The sequence below is a fragment of the Antrostomus carolinensis genome, unplaced genomic scaffold (genome assembly GCF_000700745.2).
Source record: "Antrostomus carolinensis isolate BGI_N321 unplaced genomic scaffold, ASM70074v2 scaffold28831, whole genome shotgun sequence".
NCBI lineage: Eukaryota > Metazoa > Chordata > Aves > Caprimulgiformes > Caprimulgidae > Antrostomus > Antrostomus carolinensis.
This window is the reverse complement of record NW_010295310.1, coordinates 5,360-19,231: the sequence shown is the minus strand read 5'-3', so window position 1 is coordinate 19,231 and position 13,872 is coordinate 5,360. Positions and strand designations below refer to the sequence as shown.

At 37.3% G+C, this 13,872-nt stretch overlaps 1 protein-coding gene across 1 annotated transcript in view; it reads right to left on the bottom strand.

Moving 5' to 3' along the window:
- The window catches only part of LOC104532693 (sorbin and SH3 domain-containing protein 2), a gene marked incomplete at its 5' end in the record, with an annotated part of 36,265 nt that overhangs the window by 17,862 nt on the left and 4,531 nt on the right, over positions 1–13,872 (bottom strand). The window contains 4 exons of the mRNA XM_029087466.1: positions 1,675–1,862; positions 2,520–2,572; positions 9,265–9,321; positions 11,375–11,458. Coding sequence (XP_028943299.1) covers positions 1,675–1,862; positions 2,520–2,572; positions 9,265–9,321; positions 11,375–11,458 — 382 coding nt within the window. The remainder of the gene's footprint in view (positions 1–1,674; positions 1,863–2,519; positions 2,573–9,264; positions 9,322–11,374; positions 11,459–13,872) is intronic.

Sequence of the window (13,872 nt, the reverse complement as noted above, 5' to 3'; positions counted from 1 at the left end):
CACTGAAGGGAGTGGCATTTTCTACAGCTTATTGAGGGCAGAACAAGGCACCTGAGAGACTGCTATACAGGTATAAAGAAATACGTATCAGTTTACTGAACCTAACCAGCATGTAGAAGAAAAAATAACCCTTAGCTTGACTTCCGTAACAAAGCCGGAGTTTTCAAGCAAGTTTTAATACATATTTCTATGCCCATGCTAGATCTAGAATTCCCTATGAGACAAATTTGGAACTGTGGTCTCTCATACTTGCACTGAACTTTCAAAAATGGTCTCAAGTGGCTACATTAAGTTCAGGACATGTGCTTCAAACAGATCAATCTGCTTTCTAGAAGAAGAGCTTGAATCTGGTTCAGAAACTGAAACACTTCAGTTCAAAATCCATGCTGATCAAACAGCTTATAATGTCCTGCTTCTTCAACAAAATGGTTAATTCCAAGAAAAATTGACATTCTAGTAGGTTTCATAACGCTGGGAGAGAATGGAGTGACACAGCTAGGTCACGTTCTGAAAGTTAATTAGCTGTAGTAGATGTTCTTAAGGGAAGGATTTTCAAACACAGTAAGTGTTTTAAGTCATAGTAAGTGCTCATTATCAGCAGTGTAGTCAAAGGCAAATGCAGGGAAACGGAGTTTACCGACTTTTCACTGCCTAGCCTGGTACACCAAATGGATTACTTTACCCACTTTTTAAATTACTGCTATAACATTGGATTTAAATTATATTTGCTTTTCCATCTCTTCAATCTTAATATTCCTCACTGCTTTTCTTTATCTGATACATTATGTTCCGGCCTATATATTACATTCTTTTCAGTGGGAATTTACTTTTATAAAGGTTTATATAGTCCCTAATACAGCTACAGGCTGATTAGAAAGTATAGCTACAAAATACGGCAATTAAATGAATAATAACTTAAACAGAAGGAGACATATTGTACACGATATTACTCTCTATTACTTCTATCATATGGTTTTTTTTGTTTTTATCTTGCTAAAAAAAACTCCACCCAAAACCCCAGATCAACAACTGATTCAATTATCTCTTTTCTGGAGAGCCATGGAGAACAGTAATGGAGTGGTTAGTTACTTGGAAAACGAAGCTAAGTAGATTGTATTGCTGTGGTAAACACTTCAAGGGTTTACAAAATCAAAAATCAGACTATGGATGTTCGCTTGATTAAATTAGGTCCTGATAACTGACAATATCTAAGACATCAGCTATAGATTTCAAAGGTAAAACTTCGAAAACAACTTTCAAAAGTTGTAAAACTTCTGTATCTTGGAAACGCATCTTTAATCTTATATGCTATTTGTCTTGATTTACTTTCTGTATATACTGAAAACAGTTTTAAAATCACAACAATCTAGTAAGAGTGTAGTGGAGTTAATAAAACTTTATGGGTTTATATATTGTGGTATCCTACTCTTTATTTAGTCAATTTTCTTTTGTTAGAATAAGCAGTTGAAACTGGAAAATCCTTGTTACAAATCCAGCTTTTCAGTTTAAGAAGAATAAACAAGTTAGCCTTGCATGAAAGGCCCAAAGCTGCTGCTTCATACAGTGAATCTCTCAGGGAAGGGCACTGAGCAGGCAGTTGCCCTCTCTACCACAGCACGTATTGTATAACACATAATCAGTAGTTTTCTGCTAACAAATAAGCTCTCCTCTTACCTTTTGCTCTTGATGGAGAAGAAGGAGATGAGCTAGTTAAAGGCTTTCTAAGGGTGGTATATGAGCCTTGCGTATCTGTCCGGCCCAGGTTAGGCTTGGTTGCATTCTGATCACTGTGCGCCCTCTGATGACTTACAGCAGGTTCTGACTTCCTCCTTTTTCTGTAGTCACTTGCAGTGCTTGCAGAGCTACAGAAATAAGCAGCATTAGCAGCAGTCTAATTCCGAGATCAGAATTTAAAAAGTAATCTCATAATTACATTATTGCCTTATAGATTAAACAATACCAGAACAAATATATCAAAATCACGTGAAGGGGAGAAGCACTGGTCTCACAGATCTTACAGTATATTTCATTAAGAAAAACTGAATTTCTTCTTCACCTGAATGTTTTAAAGTTTTGTACAAAACTGCTATGCCATTTTCATACTGAAGGCTTTGAAATAAATGCATCAAGATTTTTTAGACTATTTTTTGGTACTAGAAGTTCAGCACAAAGATAGGAAAATGACAGAGACGAGACAGCACGCTTAGGGAAACAGCACTGAAAGTGCTGCAGGCAGGAAGGGTCAATGATAGATCGCTGCTGTTTAGACAGAAGCTCAGGGGTGTTAGTGGAAAGACCCAGAATACAGTATGGTTTATTTTGAATGTAAACACTAAGTCCTTGTAAAACAAAACTAAGATTTACCCTTCAGTATCAAAATACAAACATCCATGCATCTCCCTATTTTGTCAGCAGCTCACAGAGTGTTAAAATCTGACTCTTTGTAACATCTGCCGGCTTCAGGTCACAGGGAAAACCCCCAGGTTATATAATCTGAAATCACACATTGTATTTCTTACCTAGAGGGCCTGTCCAGGCCTCTGTCTGTTGAATAGTGATGATATAAGGAAGTCTGTGAAAAGAAATATATGAATCTCTTACATGTCTGTATTTGAAAAAGGGTGACAATTTCTGCTTATAGTGTTTGATTATGACTGTTACTCTATGACAAATCCTACAAAAATAGACTATGATTAACACCCTGAGCACTCCAACATAGACACCGTGATATTTCATGAGAATAGTTCAGCAGTTTTTAAAAAGCATCACTAGATTTCATTCCATATTCTACTTCAGTAATGTTTTTTCTTTTAAATCACTACTAAAAAATGATCCAAAGTCATGCTTCTCTATACCTTTTTCAAAAATAGATACAGAACAGCTGAAACAAACTTTTACTATAAAAACCTAAAAATCTGAAAACAATTTCTTGATGCACAATTGAGGTCTGCAGAGCTTTTCCTCCCCACCAGTTACTCACCCAAATCCCACAATCAATTATAGCCAGAAACTTTTGTAAATCCCATGATGTTTGTGGCCAGTTGTTGACCACCTTATATTCCTGGTAAGAACAGTTCTTAACATGGAATATTAGTTGTTGCTTATAGATTTACAGTAGTTGCTACTGCACGAACCCTGGAAGATGGAATGGAGTACTGCTCCATAATTTTACTACTAATACAGAGTTAGCCTTAAATGACCACTAACTACAAATCAATCATTTTGTATGTTTTAAGCCTGCAGTGAGAATTAGGTAATACCACAATTCTGGTAACTAGGTATGAATCTAGAATGAACTGCATGGTTCCTGGGGTATTTCATGGGTACAAAGCAGTGCAGATCAAAAATTAAACTTGTTTTAAGTTCCTGGCATGCACTTTCAGAGCCAACCTGATGGACTGGAAATAGAACTACTGTACAGCTTTGTAAGATGCAGGAACTCGTTTTCTCTCTACAGAAGCCTCCTAGACTTTTCCTCTGCATGGAAAAATCTTTACAGACTTTTCTCTGTACAGAAGGACTGCAGAAATAATAGCACTAAGGCCTGTGTAAGAGCGTTTTCTGTTAGGTATTGTTTTTCTCAGTGATTTGAATTCTAAGTTCATGAATAGGACTCCACCCAGATTTATAAACTGACACATGTGTACTTCTGGAAGGCACCTGCAGTCTAAGAATATTTAGGAACAGATTTCACGAGACTGCATACTTTGAATGACGTTCTAGGGTAACTGTTGAAACTACTTTTACAGGTGGGGCACTATAAAGACAACATGATTGTTCAGTTAGAGCTCATTTGTCAGCAGGCTTCGTTATTTAAGACCTGCATCACATACCAAGTGATCCCATCACGACACTAACTGAAGTTTTGATTTCTGGATTATACTGGAATTTATTATACTGTGTGAGGCAGGGAGAACGACACAAACATTATACAATATGGATCAAGTGTTATCTAAAACTTAAGCTAAGATAATTCTGATTTTCTCAGCAATTTTTAACTGTAGTTTAATGTAAATCACATTAAAAATAAAGTAAAAACTTTCAGGTTTTTGGTAAGAATGGCAGCTGAGATGTAAACAGTTAAAAGCTGTTAATAATTCAAAAACTTCGAAGTTACTTTCTAGAGAAAATAAGTCCTCTGTAACTTATTTAAGGTGATCTCTGCATAGGGTTTCATAATGTTTATTTTTTCTAAACAGAAATTTCTTTGCTTTGTGGACAAGTATTCAAGTATTTCTTCTGTGTTACTACTACCATTATTCTCACTGTTAAATACTGTTATGTTCATAATCTTCAGTTTGGATCCAAATCACTTGCTGTATAGTCCTCCTGAAGTGAGATTACAAATTAAGGTTAAGTAATCTATAAAGAATATGTTCACTGCAAAAACCAGCAACACAAACCTGAGCACCAGAAATGGCAGAATCCCAATACTTCTCTTAAGCCATATTTGGTTTAACTTGTAAAACACTGTGGCAAAACTAACATGGATTTCTATTAGATTAAGCATTATGAATATGAGCTGTATCCTATTAGTAATGTTTGTGCACAGCTCTTGCTCCTCTTGATTTCAACAGAAATTTTGAAGGCAACAGATTTTGAAAACAACATTGGGTTATAATATTGGCATCAGCAACTCTGATGTTTCATCAACAGAAAGCACAGGAACTGGCCTGTAATTGAAGGAATTTAGTTTCTGGCCTATTTTAATCCTTGGTAATCATGGACAGTTCAACATGGCATGTTTTCATCCCACAGACTCATGTGCATTTCACTGGGGAGGAAATCTCAAAGCAAGAAAACGTCTAAGAAAGGAAACCCAAGGTTTCAGTTATAACTGCATGTCTGTTATTTTCCAATTTATTTTGAAATGAAATAGACTACAGGACTAAATCAATAACCTATGACAATTGGATCACTGCATTGTTTTAGTAATTTGCGTGTTTAAACTTGCTAGTCCGCATCTGCTCAGAATGGAAGCAATGCAAGACTCAGGTCTAACTAAGAGTTGTGTGCTCTAGAAGTGGTGCATCTTTGCGAGATTTTAAAGTCTCTATTTAATATTCTGTCACCACATTAGAGGCAAAGCTGAGGCAATTTTTATGGTGCTGCTGCAATTCTTACCTGATGGATACTGTTAAATTGTTCCTGTCAGAGCTCAATTAGCCCAAAACCTCTGAAATGGCTTCCAAACAACAAATGTGATTCTATTTTAATGCACTACCTTGTTCTGTATGACAAATATTTTGTTTTTGTAATAAAATAGGAAACCAAAATAATATATTTCCTCTTTTTCTCATCCTTGTCCTTCCACTATTGTACAGTATATAATGGATTTTCAGGTTGTGGAAACTGGTGCTCAAGATCTGGCAACATACAATGCTGCTCCAGTGACTTATACTATGGATGAAAGAGGGGAACTAGAAATAAAAGCTACAAGAATTACTTTAGTGCTACACTAAAAAACCAAACAAACAAAGAAAAAGGGCTACTTGTCATGCAGTCTTTTTCAGCACATCCAATACAACCTCCAGAAACATTAGAGGAGACATGTTCTCCTCTATTCATCTGCATCTCATTTACAGTAGAGAATGACATGCATCCAGCCCACAGCGTGTGCACTGTAGGAAGGAGAATGTGGCATTAAAAAAGTCATCAATGGCAATAAGTCCACCTGCTAGGAATTACTACTGTGTTTATTCTTTGTAAATGTTCTCAAGCAACACTGATCTGCAATTAGCAGCCTGTGTATGAGAGATCTTCACACAATCTGGGATTAAGCTGTTACCAAGAGGAACAAGGTGAGGTAGTGGGAGGTAGCCCATGTTCTCAAGGAACAGGGAAGTGTGTCAGTGATGGCAGGAGGATGGCTCTCAGTTGGGCAGATCTGCTGTAGCAAGTCTGTTGGAAGAAGACTACCAACATTACTGGTCATGTGCCCAGCTTCTCCCCATGCTAGGTGTTTCCATCAGTGAAGTTTTGCCTCACTCATACAATGATGCATCCCTTCCCCAGGTGGCTTTCTGGGCAGTGGTGCTCCACATGCACTTTTTTCCATGAGGGGAGAGTACACAAGACTGTAGAATACAATCAAGTTTTATGACAGCATCTGATTTTTATTTGCTACATTTGCTAAAATCAATCTATTTTTCTGCAAACAAATATGAAGTTATTTCTAATAAGTTTCACCTTCCTAGGAAAACACAGATTTGAAGGATTTTTTTTTTGTGTCATGCATTATTCATAGGTGATAAACAAACTACATATGACACTTTAAAATAAAAGCTGATTTGTGGATTCAAATGTGAAGAACAGAAAAAGATAACTGTTGACCGAAGTATTTTAAGTACTGTAACTTAGCTCATAAAGTCAATGGACTTAAACATTAGAGAGAAGGGGTACTGTGAAACAAAACCATACCAACAAAACCACTAGAAGGGGAGTAAAGAATCAAACTTCCTTTCCACAGGCAAAATAAATAGAAGCCTGTATTTTGGAGCCTGGGGTGTGTGATGATAATCATCAGATATTCTCAGAAAGACCATAAACCTGCTATTATCCCTATTTTATTTCTCCATATTTGGAATGTGTATAGGGCTCATGCTGAGTGCATTACTGTTAACCTATTCTGTCTACACAAACTATCATGGTATTTGTTTTTCAAAATATATTCTGAGGGTAGTATTTATTCCCAAATATTTACTGTTCATACAGTTCGTATTTTCAAGTTTTTCTTTGCATCCTCTGAAAGTTGAAAACTACTTTATGACAATTCTCCCATCACTATCCAACTTCAATGATTCTAAGATAATTATCTAATATTATAAGGTCTGTCTGCAATAAAACCACAGAAGCCAGCAGCAGAGTTGCTCACACCAACAGCAAGTGCAACCACAGTTCTCCTCACATTTCTACACAACAGTGAAGCAAAGGCCTCAGGTCTCTGTGCTTCTCTAAACTACCCACAAAAAGAACATTGAGCCTGTTCTGGAAAACGACAGTCTCGTTTCAAAACTGGCCACAACCATTAACTTCATCTTTGTTGAGTAGTCACCACCACAGTCTGGTACCAACAGAGGAAGGAAACTCGGGCTCACAGGTGAGAATTCTCTGTGAGAATGGCTGCATGAGGTGACACAAACATTGCAGTTTAATTATCATTGAGGGGTTTCTTGCGCAGGTGCCAACCCTTTCCATTAGAGACTGGACTGAAACCATCTGTCACATGACACTGGCCAAACAGCCATGAGGCAGGGATTACTTTCCACCACTTGTAATGGCTCCAGGACTATACAGACCATGATGTCAATTCCAATGGTGGTGTAGATCCCCACTGCCTCCTATGGAAGGCAATGGACAAATCTCACAACAGAAACCAAACCATAGAGAACTTCTTTATCCACAGCATTCCCCAGGCCACAAACAGCATGTCAGGAACTAGTGTAAGACAGCACAAAGCATGTCATGCCAAAACTGACTGCTGGGTTACTATGCGGCTTTTGCTTTCTGTCCTTTAAGATATTCTTACCACCCTGAATGTAACGTGCCCTTTTGCCCTTTCTTTGATGCCACCTTTGAAGTTTTTTCTCTAAGAAAGATACTGTATGTTGCACATTCTACAATACTAATTTTTTACCACATGCATATATTACTATATGTAGGCTGTGTGGAGTTTATACCTTCTACTCACAGGTAGGGACGGCACACAGGGGAAAGGTGAAAGCAAACAGTTAATACCCTCGTTTTTTACTGTTAAGAGTGGGTACCAGTGTTTGTGGCTGTCCTATCAGCTCTGGGGCATTTACTGACCCATGATCCCTTCAAGCCACTTCCAGGTGGCCCAAGAGAACACATCTCCCCCACTCCCCTATCTCCAAAGCTAATAAGGCATCTTTCAGAGTCCTCAACGCTGCCCTATATGGATAAAGGCTACCTGACAAAAATAATTAAATATTTGAGGCAACCACCCCCAACTACTAAACACAGACTTTGCTGAATATTTTGATTCAGTTCTACTCAAAAACCAGATATATATTTACAATTAAGCCAGTGATTTAGCTGTTTTCATGCTTCAAGGCTTTAATGGGGATTGAAAAGGAAGTTAGGAAAAGTAGGCAAAACCTGTAAACAACAAACAGGCTTGTTTGCATGATGGTTCTAATACTTTAACAAGTTATTTGGAATATTTCCCCCTGGCCCACAAAAATATTTGATTTTGAAAGTTTCAAAATAAAAGCCATGTCTTGGTAAATTAAACAAAAAGAAAATGAGTATCACTAAAACAGTAATTTTACCCAGACCTACTGAACATGTTAATATTTCAAATAATCATGCTAGGGCTTTTCAATTGTCTTCTCCGATGTATAATGTACTCTCAAGTATGAGTGAAGGTAGAAGCTTATTGTCTCAGAGAACTGGGCACAAATTTCACAATCATGAGTTTTTTCCAGATTTATAGCTCTTAAAATCAAACCAGAGTAACTTGCAAACAATTAACAATTTATGGCCACAATTTGCATTTAATTTTTGGAAAGACTACAGAAGATGAGAGTGAATCATGAACATGAACGAAGTAAAACCACCGTATGACGTAAAGTTGCCATTGCAGGATTCACTGACTTCTGCCCTAGCACTAAAAATGGGGAGGGAGGGGAGAAGGAATGGAAGCCTGAATCTCTCCCACTCAGAGCAGGGCAATGACAGCCAACCGACTGATCTTGATGCATTTCATTTGGAGTAACGAGAGTGACTGTCAATCCTGCAGTTATAAATTTACAACAGGATTATAAATTGCTGTATTTCTTGATTAGCAACCTTAGTCATAAGTACTTAATTGGAGAAGTGACAGCTTAGCCACAAAGGCTTTCACTTGACATATAGAAATTGCAGTCAGATATTTAAATTAAAAAATACTACTGTGCTGGTGTATTAATTGTGTCTGAAAGCAATGTACTTGCCCAACTCTGAAGAAGTGGGAATTTGGTCAGAGAGTTAGAGATGTATGGGCTGTTGTGTAATTCTGAGTGTTAATCTCTGAGAAGTTTTGGGGATAAGGACTCACAGTTCCTAGGATAATAAGATCAACATCCAAATGCACTAGTGATCTGGAAAGATATGAAGACAAAGATACAATGATTGTGTATTAGAAACATCTCACAGCTATTGGAAGGAAACCACTAAATTTTAACAAACTTAAGACATAAATGGTGAGCACTCCAACCCTTCTTCCCAAGAGAATCATCTGAACAAGAATCATTCATTTACCTCATTGGAAACACCAGAAGAACTGTCTTGAACATAGTCCAAAAGCTTTTTAGGTGGCTGCATCATAAAAGCAGAAGTGCAGAGATGAAATGGAGTAGAATCAATGGCAGCAAGGAATGAAACGTGGAGAAGGTGACACAGTTAGAAACTAAGTGTTGACAATGTCAGATACAAAGAGTGACACATACGGGTAGAATGGAAGGAGGAATGTGTTACAATATTTTTTAAATTATAAGTGTCTTAATAAAATGTTAGTAACTTTAGCCAGTAAAATTTACAACTGTAATGGCTGAATCAATACTAGCAGCTCTTAATACTGATGAGACAGAAGAGAGTAAATCATCACAGTTATTTTCTGCTGGGGAAATCTCAATATATTTTTTCTTTGAGAAGACACTATTCTCAGGTTATCATTAGCAGTAAAATATTGTTGACATATTGTTCATCAGAAAAATGTATCTGTACAGTTTCTGCCCACCTATAGGGAGGAATATCAAAACAGCTTGAATGGCTAGATAAAAGGAGGTAAAAGGTGATAAGTGAAAATGTGATACATTATAGACCACTAGAGATCAAATTAAACCTAGATATATTTAACTTTTAAAAATTATTATTATTTTCAGGTAGCATTTGATTTTTTTTTTAAATGTTATGATTAAAAACCTGAAGTTTTAAAAGAATGTATGTGGTTTGCTTTCTCTTCTTCTCTCACTGAAGTAGCTGGGAGTTCTGATGTTGACTTATGGCTAGCTACAAAAAAGGACTCAGGCACCCGGTTCCCAGAGTGCCCTCTGGGCCCTGTGTCAAGTGCTCAGGCTCCTTAAGTAGCCCGGCATGTCAGTAATTAGCACGCTGAGAGGGGCTCCAGAGAATTGCTAGCTAACCAGGAAAGGTAAGAATGGCAATGTTTTAAATCCTGATACTCTCAAGCTCCAATACCATGTCTATTTGGGATTTCCTTCCTGTGGGCAGGTGCTTTTGCTTTTTTTTTCAAGCTGTCCAGGATCTTGGGGAGCTGAGAGAAAACTTAAGCAGACTGAGGGAACGCTTGGGTTTACTTCCCTCCTTTTTCCGAGGAGACAAACTAGCACCTTTCACCTGTCTGGAAAGTATTCTAACCACATTCTTCTGGGATAAAGATATTTGTTATCCTTTTTCCTAAAGATGTTAGAGTGCACAGGAAAGAATTTGAGCTCCATGGAGCCAGAGAGGGTGTGTGCAAAAGCAAGAGCAGGTGCATGTCCAACCTAGTCACGTTAAGGCACTGTGTAGGGAGGAACTGAAACCCAGTCTTGCTTTGAGGACAACGCTACTGTTTTATCCTTGTATAAAATATATAAACAGTATTTGGTGCTCACATCCAGTTAAGCCTGGGGTACCTGCAGATCTGCGAGGCAAACAAAGATGAAAAACTGAAGTATCTATCTCTGATGTTTAGGTGTTTCAACCAAATGGAGCTTTTCAGGTTTATAATTTTAAAGGTAAATGCTTGCAGTAGGACTAAGGGAGCATCTGTTTGCTGGAATTTTTTCATGGAGCTGGCTATTTGTGAAAATGGGAGCATAGCTGAAGTCTGTCTGTTCAAGCAGGTGTCCAGCTTGAAAACAGAGTAAACCCGTATCTCTGTGTTCAGGTACAAAATACATATTCTGCATGTATGCACGTAAGAGAGGGGGAAAAAAAGGGAAAAATAAAATCTCTTCATTTACTGCCATAAGCAATTTGTATATGGCTGCATACATTTAAATTCAGACACATTCCTTCAAGTAAAATTTTTGACTTAGCATCCCTAATGCAAACTGACATGTTTTTCTGTTCTGAAAGGCTGTTCAAAAAGAATCCAGCCAAATACAAAAGATTTAGGGAGACCAGTAAGCATCCCTGTTTAACATGCAATTTGTCTTGTTCTTAAATGATTACACACTACTATTTGTCTAATATGTAGTCTGTATTAAAGCCACTACTCTGCCAGGTTAAGAGTCCACTTGAAAAATAAGTTATATGCATGAGATTACTTTATTAACCTTTCTAAAAAAAAATTATATTAACTACTGGCATATACTTGCTATGCTTCCTAATGTTTAAATATTAATATTCTGTCCTCACTTACCGGACGTCCAAACTCCAGTTCTGAAAAGAATCTATACCAGGGTTCGTTTTCTAAATCTATGTCATCTGGGTTTATGCGATCAGTCTGGAACAGTTGTGAAGGAAAAGGGAAGGAAAAGGCACACACTGAGCAAAGTGCTAGAAATGCCATGTCACTGTAACAACACACACACACAAACACAGAACAGATATGGGGAAAGGAATGGAATAAAATCAAAGAATGAAGATGGTATTTAAGATAGAGAATATTCTTGTTTAAGAGCTGTCATTGACTGATAGCTTTAATACTTTTCTTTTTGTTGCTGTTCTTCCAGTGACTGGAAGATGTTAAACTTTTCAAAATTACTTTTTTAAAGCTAAGAGGGCTGTTTGACCACTTCTGTAAACATCACTGCATTACTTAAGTACATTCAATGCTAGTAAAGATGCCTTATTAGGAAGGTGGTTTAAATGATTGTCATCTTCAGCATAGGCAAGAAATTGCCCATCTGATCAGCATAATTTTATCAGTATTGCTTCTGGTCACTCCTTGTCTTCTCACAAAACATGTTAGTTCTGGATCTTGCTGTCTTGAAGCAAGTGCTGAGCAGAGATTAACAATATGCATCATGCAGGCATGACTATATTAAAGAGCCACTTCAGCATATGCAATGGAACTGGTGTATTTTAAATCCTATAGCAAAAAAATAGTCAAGAAAAAAATTATGCATTCCATAATATTCATTTTATAGCAGTATTTTGCAATCCTTTATCTCCTACAGTCTTGTTGACACAATCAAGCACTTTTTCCACAGTGAAATACATTGTTGTCATCTGCAAATTCTCACAGCAAAGGGATAAAGTAGTAATTGAAGATAGCATTAAGAAAATTTCTCAATGAAAAGAAGAATAATTGACAGATTTATTCAAGTAGCATGAAAACATGACAGTGCAAAACAGTAGAGCTCCCAATGGGATATGTAATCAACTGTAAACTTGGTTGCATTAATTATTTTCTAAATAGCTTCAGTTCCTTTGTATGATCTGATGTAAGCTGTCATGCAGCACTGAATTGCAGTGAACTGCTGGCTTAAAGATCTCAGGAACAGAGAAAGCCTCTTGTTAAAAGATATTTCTGAATTTAAAATGTGGTCCCCCACAACTGTAATTATCAGAACTCAGACACTAATTATGGTGTGACCTAGAAAGCAATCCTCAAAGAAGAAGACAGGGTCTTGCATAAAGAATGATACTGGTGATGAAGTATGTAACACTTTTTCCTCCTGAGTCAAGCTGTCGCCCATACATCACAGCAATCACATACAGCTATTTCTGTTTTCTGTAAGAGATAACGCCATGCGCTTGACCATTTCAGGTAATTAAACATCTTACAGCACTTTTCTTCCTGCCTTTGATGTTACTGTGCCTACTTTGTGCTATTGAAAGGTCAACAGCCCTTTTGAACTACCTTGGTCATCGCATGTCTATGAGCTGTTCATGCAATATCTGGACACCAACTGTTGTTTTATAGATTTATCTTCACAATGTTCCTTTGAAGTAAGGGAAGTACTATTCCTGTGAAGTGAATGCCAGTGATGAACAACTTGCCTGTGTTCCATAGCAAGGTTAGGAGTGAAGCTGCTCTGGAGTTTTGCCCTTACATTTCCATCAGCCACAGACATAATTCAGCACTACTCATGCCAACTGTTTCAACTACACATACACAAGTCTTTAGTAGAAAATCATAACTGAAATTAGTTTCATGAACTTACCAGTAAAGATTTGTGACTTTAATAGGGACTATAATTGATTTAGGAAAAAACACATGATTATCCTCTACGAAAGGGATGAAGGCATGAGGGCAAAAACTGACAGATTCACAATGCAGAAGAAAACTTGACTATATATCAACTTGATTCCCATTACAAAGAATGCTTGGTGTATTCAGAGTTTTTTGCTTACCTTAAAAAAAAAATATCCACAATTTAGATCTGGCTAATCTGAGACGACAGTACTAAACAATTGCTTTTTCATTATTTCTCCAATCTACATCACAGTACATTGAAATATTTATAGCATGTTTTAATCTTTATATTTTACCAAAAAATTAATTATCACAGACAGAAATGTTAATATCAACAATTGAGTGCATCTACATAAAATAAACAAATAAATCCCTTGAAATGCACATGGTGTGGAAATTGAGGAGCTGTTGGCACTACAGATCCAGGCCTACTGACATCACTTGCTTGGGTAGCCAGCGTCAGCCTTGTGAGCCTCAAGCTTCCCTTGATAGCAGTGGTCCCACACCTACACATCGATGGACCCATGTCCCTTCTTGCAGGGAGCCAGAACACGCCGTCAGACCAGCTGGGCTTCCACCCAGCTAGCCAAGGAGATAAAAATGAGAATGAGAGTTGGCTCCTGTTATCTTCAATTACTCTTGCAATTAATTGACAGCTTAAAAATGCCCACACTTCTGCTTGTAAAGACAAAGCTAGAAATAGTGTATTTTACGTG